We start from the raw sequence: 16,336 nt of genomic DNA on the forward strand, positions 1-16,336 counted from the left end.
TTGTGTGTTACCTGTATTTATTAAATATGTTCTTTCCACTTAAACCATTAAATTTAGTTCAACAGCAATAACGCAAAATAATTTTAAAATGAGCATATCTTTAGAATTTCCGATACACAACCAACTTAATGTTTGAAAGCCAATAAAGAAGTTTCGGTCAATATGATGACTCTGAGATTTCTTCACAAGTCAATTTACAGTAAACTAAAAGGAAGTATTGTAATCGCGAAAAGTTTCAGGCAGCATATTTCAACGAAAATATCCATTTTGACCGCTATGGAATGCAATTTAACGATGTTTTTGCGTGATATCTGTACGTAAGGACAGAATAAAATACTCGTTTCCTCCAAAAAAATTATAAAACTGCCTTAAAATGAATTCTGAACAGAATATTTCGTGGCATCTGTACGAACGTATGTACGTACGTACGTACGTTCATGAGTACGTACGTATCTCGCATAACTCAAAAACGAGTAGCCTCAGAACGTTGAAATTTTGTATATATGACTGCTATAACATGTGCACCTCTTATTTTGGTTGCAATCGGCCGCGCCAAACGTATATAAATATGTTTATATATACATCCACTCTGTTACCCAGCTCAGTGATCTCAGTTTCTTTACTCTTATATATTTGTAAATTGTACATTTTGTGCTTTAAAAACAATTGAATTATGTTGTTTTTGTCTTTCGGTTAAGGTTTTTATGCCTTTAGTAAATCTGTGTGCAATAATTTTAAAATTATCAACAATTTTAAAGTTGTTTAAGTGCCGCTAAGCCTTTTTTGACGGCGGCCATTGATTGTTTACATTTGAAACAGCAGACTAGTGGATTTGTTGCCAAGAAACTTAGCTTCGCAACAACAAAGATAACGCCTTCATTTATTATTGCCAATTAAATCATGCTTAATCCTTTCTGGAATTTTTTCGAGGAAATAAGTGTTTAAGATTTACTTCGTAGTTTTTAATATAGATATTTTGAGTTTTTATGTATTTTTGCGTTCTCGCGAAGTGAGAACTGAATTAATTGAATGAGAAATACTCAATCGTCTGTGAAAAACTGTTTCTTTTTTGTTTTGTTTGCTTAATTTCTTTTATACATCATTCTAGCTTTATTATTGTATTTGAATAGAACATGTGGCAACGATTAGATAATTCTATTCTTTAAATGATATAAATTTGTGCATTATGAGTTATAATATGAACGAAATATAATACTGTTAAGTGAATCTAGCGCCAGAGTGTCGCTATGGTAAACAAATACTAGAGTGAATTTTAAAGAATGCATTTATTCCGTTGTGGTTTATGCGCTGTCGGCGAAGTAGATTGAATTCAGTCTGATAAGTTTAAATGAAATGCAATAAAAAATGCGTATAATTTAATATTCCGTACAAAGAAGTCATGTGGTGTACACATCAGATTTTTTTCTTTTAGAGTACATCGATTTGATCCTATTGGGAAATTTAAACATTATCCATTAACATCCTGCGTATAATATGATAAATCATTATGCTTTTAGCGCAATCATGTGTTTCGTCCTAAAGCATCATAATGCATTCAAAAATGTTATAAAATTTCGGTAAATAAATATTTCTGTTTCGTTTTTTCGGTAATATATTGTCTGAAGCTTTAAAATAAATCATAAGTTTCAGATGCGTTTATTCAGTTACAAATATATGTATCATTAACTGTAACACAGCGTGATATGTAAATATAGCTTAAGTGAAGAATATATAAAAATGCGCTTCATTCAATCATTAACGAAATATAATGACTTAGTCAACAAATTAACAGAATAAGAAACATTGTTGGCCACTGCTTAAGAGTGACCTCTCAAAACTTCTTCCTACTTCTAATTAAATATATTTTCCTTTAAAAGTTGTGGAATCCATGGAATCCATCCGATTTTCATATCTTCAGAAGGTTCTCTTTTTGTCCTCATCAGCAGAAGAATCTTCCTTGCCACCCAGCCGGAATAGTGGATAGTGACCCTGACTGCCGTACCCTAGGTACGGGTTTGAATCCTTGCGAAGGCATTGATGTTTGTAAATGTACAGTGTCCGTGCGGCATGGTGACACAATAAATATTCGGCCACCAGAAAGTCCTCTCGAGAGGTTGGAGTTAAAGTCAGAGGGTTGAGAGAACCTCGGATCCGTCAAAATGGGGTGCACCCCATCTAAATTCAGGGCAGAACTTAGCAAAGTCGTACTGTCACCTGTATGTTGCTCAAGGCTCTTGCCAAAGACAGGCGCATTCTTGCCTTCTTTGCCACAATGAATTTCATGGGCTTGTTCTAATTTTGCCGTCAGACAAGTAAGTTAAGTCACAACAACAGCAGGATCTTTCCTTACGACTTCCTTGTGTTTTTGGAGAAGGAGGTTTCCAATGCTCTAGTAGGAATATAGTATTGAGGAATTTTTTTACACTCCACTGCTCTTTGTTTTTGTTTATGCACATATCATTTTTGTGTTTTTGCGTAACTGAAACAAAAATTAAAACTTATATAGTCCAGCGTGTACTGTGTGATGAAATTCATTTACGAAACATTTTTCATTCCGTCCTCCTTTTTGTTATGAGAATGTTTCTTTATGCGAGACTTTCGTTAAGCGTTTCACCACTGAAACAGTATGCAAAGTTATCGATAATATGTATCAATGATATTCAAGACAACGCCAGTTTGCATCTTCCTACTAATATTTATCAATCTCTACTTGCATCTTCAAATTTCGTACAAAAATTCAATGTCGGCACACATTTAAAATTAATCTGCTATAAGGAATTCATTTGAATTTAAGGAATCAACAAAAATGTTCCATCTTCTTGCGGGAAAGAAAAGATGTCACAAATAAATCTATAACACACTATATAATGTGAAAACTCTCAAGTCTAGAGGGACGGTAAAGCAATTAGCTTTGGCTCCAGCTAATCCTTCTACTATTTAAACATTAATCAACCAGATAACTAGCCGGGACGAAATGAATTTACTTTTCCCTGTCTTTTTAGAACAACTATTAATACTACAATTTCGACATTGAAACTACAGCAACATGTTTGGAATTAATAAGAAAAATTATGATGTGGCCAGCAGATAACTGTACTAAGAAATGGAAATTCAATCTAAGAAAAGAAAATGGAACTGGCGGAAGCTTAAAGTAAATTTTATTTTCAGGTGAACATTTCCAAATAAAATCTAATTATAAGTACTACTCTTTTTTTTTATTAGCCTATTCTTTCATAAAATGGGCAACGATAATTGCGCGTGCTCATGTACACATCCATGCTCATGTTTTGATATAAAAATATCGTCTCCCCTTGGTCACATATTGTTGCGGGTTCACAAATTAATAAGGCAGCAATCAGGAAATTTTTAAAAGTAGTATATCTTTATAATTCCCCATAAATTGTTGCCATACATCCATTTTTCAGTCTTCTCTCAGTTTATGATATTCAATATTCAGTTTTTAATCAGATTTTAATAACATCTTTTTTTAATAACACTTTTTTTATTTGTTTCTTTATTTATTGACATCATCGCACTTACGCCACATAAAATTCAGCAACAAAATCAAGAAATCGTTAAAATCAGCATCTCTTTCGAATTTTCAATATTAATTGTTCCATGCATTTTTATTTATATTCGCTATACAATTTATATTTGCTATATTATTTCTTTAAAAAGCAATACTTAGCGATCACATTTGATGGTATTATTCTATTACTTGAAAAATGATTCGGCAAAAGTGTGGGACGAACACAGAATTGAGGATTGAAAGCAATACAGTTAGCTGCGGTTCATAACGAGAGCTCATCTTCATAATGCGGCTATTTTCGTTGCTTTTAGCATAATTCCAAAAGTACATTAAATGGTTAAATGTAATATGTGGTTCTCAGTCACGTACCTATCTTAAATACCAAATTTAAGATGTTTTGGATTATCTCATATTATATTTTTTTACGAAAGTCTACTCAGATCTTCGAGTAAAGTATCACATCCGGTTTAACACTTCTAGCCAAACTGTAATATGTTGTTCCCATTGATGTAAAAATCTTAAATACTAAAATTGATAGGTTTTTGGTTTACACTTTAATGTACGTTTTCATTAAACTCTGTTACGTACTTCTTGTAAAGTACCAATTCTGGTTGTCCATTTACCTTAATCAAATCAACTGTTTATATGAATGTAGAAACCTTAAATACCGAAGATGGAAGTTTTTGGAATTTGACAAAAGAGTTATTAAAATAATCGTCACACACATTTAGACAACCATCCGGCACTTTCTGGCTTGAAAATCCAATAAATCTTCCACGTCTTCGGCGTGTTATTTCTGAGTGTAGATGTGATAATAGCTAAGTCCTGCGTACGTATTCGGTTTAGGTAGACATGGATTTACACACTATATTTAATCTTCATTTCATTGATCAGATTTTTTTCTTCTTTTTCTTCTTTTCTCTTTTTTTTTCTTCCTCTGTTTTTAATCCATTGTCTAAAAATATAAATATGTCATGTAGATAAATATGACATATATATATATATATAATAGGTCCTATAGGTGAACATGTAAATATGCTCATATAGACATTTTTTAAACCTTATAGATTAATTTTTCTAATAAAATATTTATTTAATTATTTACGAATAGCACTTATTAACATAAAGATAACCAAACAAATGGTTTACCTAATTTACAAAGCTGCCAATGAGTTGGTGGCTTTTCATGAGAATTCGGGCAAGCAGACGATCACAAAACCCCGAAAAAAACTGTGCAAACTATTCTGAAAAAAATATTATTGTGTTTTACTTTTCTGATACCAGTTGTTACGTTATTTTCTTCCTTCACGTTCGTACGGTTCGTGAGAATTTGGAGTGAATAATGACAATACTACTTGATGAAGTATCGAAACACACTTTATTGGCCAGTATTGTCAGGACAGCTCCAAAACCCGTTTTACAGTCGTCGATGAACTACTATAAACACGCTGACACGATCATCGACACAGCCTCCAGGTTATCAGGCTATCACGGTGGAGACAGATTCACTGCAAAGCACCAAAGTACAGCTCCCGACTCTCCTTGATCGTTCTCGGAACTCCACCTATTGTCGATACTCTCCAGGCTCCAAATCGCAATGCACTCGACGACACACAGAGCACAGCTCCCGACTATTCGGTTCAGTCGTTGCAGGAGCTCAACACGCTCTCTCGACGATGCACTAACCACGATACACTACGAGACTGTTTCGGTGCGCTCGACGACCCACTCGGCACTCGCTGCCCGCCTGTCAACTCGATCGACTCCGCAGGGATTGACTCGCTAGACGAGACAGCAACTCGATACTAACTATTTCGCACTCCAGACGAGGCACTCTGTCTTGCCCTCTCGATGAGGCACACTCTCGATACTGCGGACCATCAGTTTTTATATAGCTTTCGGCTTGTGTTCGAGAACATTCTGGGCTAAACCGTAAGAATTCGTTCCAGAAGGTTCTCCATCCGTCCATGGCATATCGCCAATTTTGTCGCCAAATATCGCCAAATGGGCGATTTCTTGCCAAATGTGGCAACCCTGCCTTCCTTTGCCATTTTATGGCAACTCTAAAACTGGTTTGCGGAGAAGCCGTCTTAACCGCGCCTGTACATTTCGTAACAATATTTAGTATTACGTATCTGATGCCGCCTTTATCTGCGACAATATTGTTTAGAGATAGAACGAAACTTAAACTTTCGCGAATCTGAATCCGAATTCCATGAGATTCTCAATTCAATCAAAGACTTCATGCAAACATTAAAAAGGATAACTTTAATTCATCTTAAAAGTTTTAATTAAAATTAAATTTTGAATCTACCCTTAATGATAAACCAACTTAAAACTACGATTTTTAAAAATGTTCTTTTATTTGTTAAAAGGATAAAAAGAAGTTTAATGAAGAATATTTATAATTAAAACTCCTGTAATTTTGAGGTTCATTTTATCAACTTAATTAGATCATAAATATTTGAGTAAATGTTCAGTTTTTTATATATTTCTACAATCTCTTTGTATCAAAGCAAGTGTTGTGGGGACAAGATTATATCGAGAATAAACATAGATAAACACTAAATAAACATGGAAAGTTCAATTCTTTTCAGAAACTATTTAAAGAATATCTTGTTTACTTCAAGAGTTTATGAAAGCTATAAGAACTGAGCGTTTCTATGATAATATAAAAAAGAAAACCTCATAAATAAAGAATATTATTTAACAAATGGAAAATAGTGCTTCATTCAAGGCCACCACCAGATGGTAATGCTGCTTTGAGTCCACTGAGACTAAAACAATCGCGTTCTGTTTATTTAACACTTTTAACAGAATTCAGTAAAAATAATCTTTTCAAAATTTTTCGTTTAACTTTTAAAGTTTCTTAAATTAATTTCGAAACTTGAATGGAGAAAAAGGCACTTGTAATCGACTTTTTGAATCTCAAATCGTTGCCAAGATTCGCATTAATTAATTAAATTATTTACATACACTTTCTATTCTTAACTTTCAGCTTCTTGTAAGAGTCCAGAGGCAAGACAAGAAAGACTGAATTTAATAGAAAAACTGATTTAAGAAAACTGAACAAACCTCATAAAATTTTAATTTGATTTTATTATAGTTATATTAAAATTTGAAGTCTATTTATGCATCATTATGCACAGATCTTTTATATCACTATTTGCATTTTATTACAAAATGGCATATTATTTCATTCGATACTCATTATAATCTCCTACCAATATCGCAAACGTTTGGTTAGAGTGACCGATGCAGAACAGACTACATTAAGTTTATTTTCCTTACAGTGAGACTCATCGCAACATCTGTCATCTTTAAGATAATAGAGGTTGTTTTGCCGAGTGCCAGTTATATTTCAAATAAATTTATAGTGCATAGTTTAATAATTTACTTTCCAATATGCAATTGCGGAAAAAATTGAAAAATGTTGTATTTCCTGGATGGCATCTGATTTCATCCTGCCAGCGGAGCTTAATAATACCAAAATAATCTTTTAAGGATTTAATCTTGATTTCACCATTTGAAAAATGTAAGCCTTCAGAAATTCCAGCAAATTTAATGTCTGCTATCGATGGAAGTAAACCGCTGTTCAATGAGTTCAAAGGGATTCTTGACCTGAAGTCATAAAAGAAATTTTATATACGATTGGAATATAACTTCTTGAAAAGGCTCAAATAACTATTATAATATACTCGATGGATTAACTATAAAATGCGAGTATAACTACTATTAAACTATTCTTTAAAATTCTACCTTCTTTGTGGTGCTGCAAGCAGAGCTATTACTCTTGGGTTTTAGCGAGTTATCTTTTTTTGCTTTTTATTATTTATGAGCGGAGAGAAACACAAAAGAACTCTTTACTTTGTCACTTCTGCTGATTTATACCAAAAGCTAAACACTGTGCAATAATTCCATAATATATTAATGAAATGTAGCAAAATAGAAATCGGTTGTCGTTTTGAGGATTGCACGTAACAAGAAACGTTTTGCTTAGCAATGCACTACTACTACCTATTTAAAGTCTCTTAGCAGTACATATGTACCTGTACGAATTTTACAGCTTCCGACCAATGCAAACTGGTGCTAATTTTTTCCTATTCAACAAGCTGGCGGTAAGCCAAGTACCTTTTTCAATTAACCAATCTAGCTTTTAAATTATCCTTGTCGTGCTGCATAATATGCATATGTTAACTTTCATATGCCCGTATGAACTTTCTTTGCGTGATGCTCACGGAAGATAATTGTCCAAATTTCTATCTGAGGGAACATATGTGAAATAAACTAAAGGGATGAGAAGACAGCATTTACTTTAAGCTTAACTCTAGAAAAACGTAAAACTAATTGTCAGTTGAAGTGTGTTTTGCAACATCTGTCATTAAATCTTCGCGATGTCTTATAGATTTATCTCCAATTTTGTTCCCTCAAAATGAGAGAACGAGAGTCAAAAGCACATCTAAGAGCTTCTAATTCTTCTATACTTACTTTTTAATATTTAAAAAAAGTTTTATGACGCAGTTTTCAAAGTTTTATGAGTACCCGAGAGACATAATTAGAAACCTTTTACGGCAAAATGATATACTCCTTCTATAGAATATGTGGTAGAATTTATGTTTACTTCCAAAAAGAGAATAGATGGGAGGTGAAAGAAATTTTTAAGATATTTATGACTAAACGTAATCCTCAAGCTATTCATTTGCTGTTTCAAAGCTGTAGCCCTTTCGACAACATATTCATTGACTAAGTTTTATAAGCAACGTTGGTAATAAAATTCTGTCGTAAAAAGAATCAATATATTTTGCTTTCACTTGACATTTCGTCTAAATGTTCATCATAAAACATTGATATCGAAACATGTAGGAAATTTCCAATCGAGCTAAATGCTATCTTTACGTGAGATAATACAAAGTTCTAGGACTGTTTTTGATTTCTTGAAAAATTAATGTGTGTTGGAACGAAGGAAGCAAAATGGTTCCGCAATGGAATTCAGAAGCTTATAACTCTATACACATTAATTGCTTGAAACAATTTATCTAAATCTAGAAAAAATGGTTTATTCCATTTACTATAAACGTCTACAGAAGCCTAGAACCTTTTCCATTGCTAGTGAAACCACTGAACTCGCTTATACAGTTTACGACTCAACAGCATAGGGGAACAACAAAATCCCTTACACTCTTCCTCACTCAAAAGTACCAGAGCTAGTCTGTCAGATACAAATGGTGCTGTGTTACTGATCACCATATTTTAAATCGAGCTCCATTCTAAAGATCATTTTCGGAGCAGACAACGTTAAGAATCAACAGCTTTTTCATCGAACATCTTAGCACTGATCTTCCTTTCGCTAGCTGTTATGCTAAATATTTATACTAGGGAGCACCAATGACAGAATGCAAGATTTCCTAATACCTGCTGTTAAGACTCAAAATATTTTTATGTGTTGGTTTATCCTTCTCAAAATGTGGCGCTGTCCTGACGCTGATTTTTTGCTTATTTATTTTAACTTTGTTTTCGTTTTTATGGCAACATATATAAAAAAAAAATCTGATGTGTACACCACATGACTTCCTTGTACGGAATATTAAACTATATGCATTTTTTCTTGCATTTCATTTAAACTTATTTGATTGAATTAAATCTACTTCGCCGACAGCGCATAAATAACAATAGAATAAACGCATTCTTTAAAATTCCCTCTAGTATTTGTTTACCATAGCGACACTCTGGCGCTACATTCACTTAACAGTATTATATTTCGTTCATATTATAACTCAGAATGCATAAAATGTATATCATTTAAAGAATTATCTAATCGTAGCCACATGTTCTATTCAAATACTATAATAAAGCTAGAACTATGTATAAAAGAAATTAAGCAAACAAAACAAAAAAGAAACAGTTTTTCACAGACGATTGAGTATTTCTCATTTAATTAATTCAGTTCTCACTTCACGAGAAGGCAAAAATACATAAAAACTCAAAATAACTATATTAAAAATTACGAAGTAAATCTTAAACACTTATTTCCTCGAAAAAATTCCAGAAAGGATTAAGCATGATTTAATTGGCAATACTAAATGAAGGCGTTATCTTTGTTGTTGCGAAGCTAAATTTCTCTAGATTGGCAACAAATCCACTAGTCTGCTGTTTCAAATGTAAACAATCAATGGCCGCCATTAAAAAAAAGGTTTAACGGCACTTAAACAACTTTAAAATTGTTGATAATTCTAAAAATATTGCATACAGATTTACTAAAGGCATAAAAACCTTAACCGGAAGATAAAAACAACATAATTCAATCATTTTGTAAGCAAAAAATGTACAATTTACAAACATATACGAGTAAAGAAACTGAGATCATTGAGCCGGGTAACAGAATGGATATATATATAAATATATTTATATACGTTGCCGATTGCAACCAAAATGGTGCGGCCGATTGTAACCAAAATACGAGGTGCACATCTACATGTTATAGCAGTCCCTATATACAAAATTTCAACGTTCTGAGGCTAGTAAAAAACGAAACGAGAATTCAGTTTTCTATAAAAATGCTAATATATAAAAAATTCTCTTAATGCATATAAAAGTTTAAATCCTATTTATTTTGTGTCCTTATTTATTTGTGTCAAGTGTTTCCAGGTAGGTGTAAACCTATAATTTTGTCTATAATCCACGTAAACTTTCTAATTATTATTAATTATTGAATTTACCGCCATGCACCTACATATTTCGAAATTTAATCATTTATTATAAACATTTCCACTTTAAGTTAATAATATTAACCATAGGCTATTGCCATGCTATGGGGGGGGATTTATTTACTTAAAATAAATTGTGCGACAAATTACTACTGAAAATATTTTATCGAACGGCAGGGAAACATTTCGTACCTTATTCGGTCTATCCGTCACTGTTACATGAATTACGCTTTTAATTATGATAAATTTGAATTGTGATGAGTAACCAATTATAACCAATAGTAACCAATATTAAATAGCATATACACCAATGAAATAATATCCAATGTAATAGTAACCAATATGAAATAGCATATACACTATCAATTACATTCCTCCTCAGATGTTCTCATTTAAATGTAGAGACTGAAGAATGACTCTATTTATTGAAAAATATTATATTTTCTTCTTTACGTAAGAGCATTAGAACTGTGCCCTATTTTTCAACAAAAATGAAGGAGCTTATAAATAAATATAATTCTTATGAAGAAGTATAATTAAGACCTTAATACATCGAAGGTCCTGAAGCAAAAAGCAGTTTTACAACGTACGTTGAGCTATATCTTGTGTGTAAACGTTGAATAAAATGGCAAATGTATAAAACAACGAACGACTTTTGCAAAGCTTTCCTATCATGGGACATAAAAAATGAGAAATAAACATCAATATTAAATGAAAGGCATATTAAAGTCAGAGTGTGTCTTTCCAGAAAACAAATGCCTTCCACTGAAGAAAGTTTCACTTTTAAAGACTTATTTCACTTCCACTTTTAAAAACTGGTTTTCAAAAGACCAAAAGTTTAGTTCAGACGGGCAGAACGGATTTATTATCTAGATTAGAAGAAGAACGAAAGCATTCTTTCGAGACATATGACCATGGTTCTGTGGCATTGTAAACAACAGTTGGCTGTAACCAGAAAAAATGGATCAAATTTTCCGGAGTAGAACAAATGGTAAAACAAATACTAACTTCCAGCCAAAGTAATTACATCACGGGGTTTTATTATTGCTACATAAAATTTTATGTCTCGGTAGGACAAAACAAGTGCTTACATGGCAAATTTTATAACTATTTACAGGCCAACAATATTGAATAATATCATCTAGAATACGTGGACACTAAAGAAAGAATGCATACGAAAACGTTAATATCTTTCTGTAGCAGAAAAACTCAGAAGCATAGCATTAAAAGAATATATATAATGCCTCAAAAACTTATTTCGAAATCAGATCTTTCAAAACTATCACTATAAATAATTAGAATGCATTCCAAGTATTCTGTTCCTTATTAATTATAGCCCACCAGCGGCCTAGCGGTAAAGTCGCTGAACACTGGTAGTTCGGTCCGAGGTTCGAATCCCGCGAACGGGTTGGCTGCATGGGTGTTTTCGTGGTTTTCCCCATGTGTAACGTGTATACGAGTCAGTTTCCCTTAGAAAGTCCTCCACGAAGGCATCCCTCCCCTTAGGCAGATAGCCCTAGTGAGCTTTGCCATAATTAAATACACCAACACCTTATTAATTATAATGTAACTCTTATTTTCTCTTTATAGTTATTACAAATAAAAATATTATGGGAGGTGTAATTTTGATATATTCTAAAATTTAATTTATTACTTTTGGATATTATTATTATTTAAATTTTAATAGCATTATATGTTAATTAAAACTGAGTAACTGAAGTTATGCAAAATATTCTCAGAAAGTGATTATGTATTATTTACTGCAATTAAACTCTGGAAGCGTATATGTAATGCGGATTTCTGCGTATGACAAATTACTGGATTTAAATTTTCATCAAAGGATGCAGTTCCATGCATCCTTTGATGATGTAAGTAGTTATTAAGTCAAGTTAGCATTTAAAGATTCGTCTTTCAAGTCTCGAAAAAAGCACATATTATTTTTCATATCTGCTTGTCTAAATCGTTGAAGATCTCTAAAATAGCGCCCTAAGAAAAACATGATGAACAGCAGTTCATCACCACCTGAATGTATTGTACATAGGCTTTTGGTTTTCTTCAGTCGCTCTTCAATAGGGAGAGTTTTAAAGATTTATTGCATAACCCGGACAACCATTTACCTTCTACACCGCGTAACTTTGGATGATATTGGTTCGAATCTTCATGAGAGTTTATTTGATTTTCGTGTCTCCTGATCCCAGATTTTAGGTAGCTTTTCCAAACTAAATTCCATATTAAGGGCAATGTTCAGTTTTGGTATTCTATGAAGTTCTTTTAATTAATTTTGAATTTTAAATTGCTCTTTCTGAAAAATTCATATTGTTAAATAATTCAAAATTTTATACAGCTCAGGTATTAGTCGGCAAAATATCTGTCTTAGAGTTTAAAATTTTATACTGGAGGTACAGAATACTTAAAAACGAAATACATAATTTATTATAAATTTTAGAGACCATTTTAAATTTAAACTGCTTTTAAATTCGGTCCTCGAGAGTTTTCAATACAATATGAAAATCTACTTAAAAACTCGTTAAATCTCTCTTAAAGACAACGCAATTTCATTTCAGAGATCGGAAGGGGTTCAAATATGGAGATCGTTACAAATAATTATAAGCATACATGTGCAATACTTGCCAAATAATTATATATTCTGGAAGCTTTGAAAAGTAATCTTCAATTCTTGAGAAGCACGTTTCCGATATATTTAACCTCTGATCCATTAAGGGTCACTTTCTTCAGAAACTTGAAATCGTGAGGGGACTCCATGAAAAGTTTCTTTTCAAATGTTCGAAAGAGTAAAAGCTACGCGAGACCGTAATTTAAAGTAGATTCCTTCAGCTCCTGAAAGATGAACCACGAGAAGATCAATTCACTTGAAGTGGAATTTTATAAAAGAAATGTCTATATATTCCTAATATTATTTCTAAGTATTAAATTATAGAGAAATGCCACTATATATATATATATATATATATATAAGTAGCAATACATGTATTCTTGGAACTACTGCATGTTTTTCTTTATAAGAGCTCTCATGTGAATTTTCAAAACGGTCAGCCTGGTCATTAATTATTTAAAATTTACTTCAAATATTTCTTTTGAGTCAGCAGAGTTAAAATTTAAATTATAAATCTATTTTTCAACTTATATAAGAAAATATTTAAAACATAAATATATTATGTTTGCATGTATTTTGCTATACCACTTAATCTGCCATCTCTACTTCCAACAAACAACGTGAGACCAAATGTCACCTGCGCTGTTTCTTTAAGAACACAATGGTGGGAAGAGATGAGCGTCGCACTAGAACTTCACAAAAGGTTCGATAAGTATAGTCTCATTGTTCTAACTGTACATTCCCCTCCCAGGTTTGACGAAAAACACCCGTGGGGGAATCCAAGAGTTTCGCCCCTCTTCTCTTACAAACACTATCAGTCGAAAGATTCGCGAGTATTTTAAGAGCCTTCATGCCACACCGACACTAAATCTTGTTCAAAATTCGAATCTGGGCCTAACAGTACTGCACTCTGCATTATTAACCATAATACTGAACAAGGACTTAATAATATCCAAAGCGTTCAACTCCTTGGCCGTCTCATTCTTTAGGTTTTTCATTAACTAAAAGCTTCTGGCCAATAACCTGCAGAAGGAATACATGATAATAAGCGGTCCCCTGAAATAAAATGGAAACTGCAAATCTGCAAGTGTAATCAGTGCCTATTCGATCTCATTACATGCATACAACAGCTGCTATTTTTGCCAAAGCCGGGTGCTCGAGAAACTGAATTTCACATGTATTTACAAAATTATAATAAAATTAAAATCTGCGATTCCGCTAACTACCTTCAAGTGTAGTAATTAGCCACTCGTGTAATGTGCCATCCAAAGGCCAATTGTGTAATGTCATTATAATATTTTTAACATAAATATTTTGAACTTTCATTTATAATATTAATACGTAAGTGACCCACGGTTTTACCGAATTAAAATCTGTCCGCGGATATAGTTTTCTAGGATTGAAAAGCAACTATTTCATGCTTAACTTTAACCAATAAAGTTGATGTAAATATCATATAATTTCCTTGTACAGCCTATTAAATTACGCACAATTATTGCTGCTCTTCATTTTAACTTATTTCATCAAATTTAGTTAGAGATATATTTCTTATTCAATCAATACAGCTTTCACTCCGCAGAAAGGCAACAATCTAGAAACCTCTGCTTTAAAAAATTGTAAAATTAAAAAAAAAAAAAAATTCAAACACGGAATACAATTGAAAAAAGAATTTTTACAATTCAAAAAATAATTCTCGAACGATCTGCTTTGAAAATTGTAAAATAAAAAAAAAAAAAAAAAAAAATCAAACACGAAATACAATTAAAAAAAGAATTTTTACAATTAAAAAATAATTCTTATTTGCCTAACATGAGTTTCCGAACAAACACATACATTTTGGTAGCAGGCAAAAAGGACAAAATTTTTGGTGCTCCAAAATTTAGTCAACTTTTGATCTCTTTGGTAAGAAGATACTTAAGTTTATTCATAAACTGAATTAACTATCTTACTAAGCACTTCATTTGTAAACAAATTCCTCCTCATTAAATTTAGTTCCCCTTCTGCTTTTAAATTGTTAATAATTCTGCACCTGTTGCATGCAAATTAACTAAAGGCACAGGACCGAAACATACGAACAGTATGATTCAAACACTTTTAAAGCAAACTATGCGCAATTTACCAACATATAAGAATAAGAAAGGTTCATCGAGCCAGCTAAGGAGTAAGTGTATATATATATATGTGTGTGTGTATGTATAAGATATAAGAAAACACGATAGCTACTTTAAAAATACTTCACGACCTCATAATTAACATTCTAAATTGAGTGATCTCCCCCTGTTCTTCCGGATTCGAGATCTTTCTATGTTACGTAACGTTTTAATGTAATTCTTGTCCAATCAAATTAATTGTAAGCCAAAACTTTCTCTAACTTGATCTGAAATTGTTGACTCCCTCCTTTCTTCCTCTGTGTTGCAGCGTTCTCCTTCGCTTATGCTTTCCTGTTGGCAAGACACTGCTGTTCCACGCTGCTGCTGTTTTGTCAAAGATGACGTCGTACTGTAAAATGGAACTTATTGTATTCAATTATAATAAAGGAATATATTGTCTGCAAAAGAATGATTTGATATGCCTAAAAAATAAAAATTGTGATTTTTCAAGCTCAGTTGTGCTAAATGCGTCATCATGTTTTTCCACGCAATCTTTACCATCAGCCACTACGGTCTTCTCAGCTATGACGCAATATCGAAAGCTATTAAAAGTTCCAGTGCATTTCATCTATGCATTTTAAAACATTACATATACATATGTGTGTATATATATATTTATTTATTAAAGGAATATTGATTATGTTATCTCCTAATATACATTTAGTAAAAGTATCAACAAAGAGGAAAAACTTGTTTTCGAACTAAGTGAATTTTAGATCATTCAACACAAACATATTCCACGCATATATACATTTCACATTTAGCATGATCAGTTGCAATAAAAAAAAAACAGAAATACACAACTAGATGTTATAGTGTGTCATATACAAAATTTCAAAGTTCTACTGAGTTATGTGAGATATTCGCTATTATGCGAGCGAAAAAAAATTCTTCAGGATACGATTTAGGAATAATCATGCAGAACTCTTGAATTATCGCCGGCATTAACGCGGATGAAGAGAGTTATACTGTTATTTTGATCAGATAATTCAACAGCCCAATCCACAAATTCACGAATTCTTTGACACACTTAAGTTTCCCCCTTCACGTAACAAAAATAAAGCCCATTGTTCTTAAAAAAAAAACACGTATTATTTTAAAATAAAGCATACTAAAATAATTAGGTTATTATTTAAAAATTAGAGTGTTATTTAAATTATTTAAAATAACATTTTTACCAGTAAACATCTGTTACAAATACATTATTAATAAAATAAGGTGTGTAAATTAAATATAAACTAATTTAAATTAGAAACATTATTGTGATAGCTTACTTTATAGCAAGTTATCATCTCATGCCTTATCATAATCGAGTATGCAAATAAAGAAAGGTTGTAGG

General features: G+C 32.2%; 1 protein-coding gene across 1 annotated transcript in view; it reads left to right on the forward strand.

Moving 5' to 3' along the window:
* LOC118184309 (neuroligin-4, X-linked-like) overlaps positions 1-16,034 on the forward strand; it is a 188,600-nt gene extending 172,566 nt beyond the window's left edge. Inside the window, exon 2 of the mRNA XM_035353963.2 lies at positions 15,266-16,034. Coding sequence (XP_035209854.1) covers positions 15,266-15,339 — 74 coding nt within the window. The 3' untranslated portion in view covers positions 15,340-16,034. The remainder of the gene's footprint in view (positions 1-15,265) is intronic.
* Positions 16,035-16,336: the final 302 nt, after the last annotated feature.

This window comes from Stegodyphus dumicola, chromosome 3, assembly GCF_044657685.1.
Source record: "Stegodyphus dumicola isolate Sdum_Otavi_A_Nest chromosome 3, ASM4465768v1".
Taxonomy (NCBI): domain Eukaryota; kingdom Metazoa; phylum Arthropoda; class Arachnida; order Araneae; family Eresidae; genus Stegodyphus; species Stegodyphus dumicola.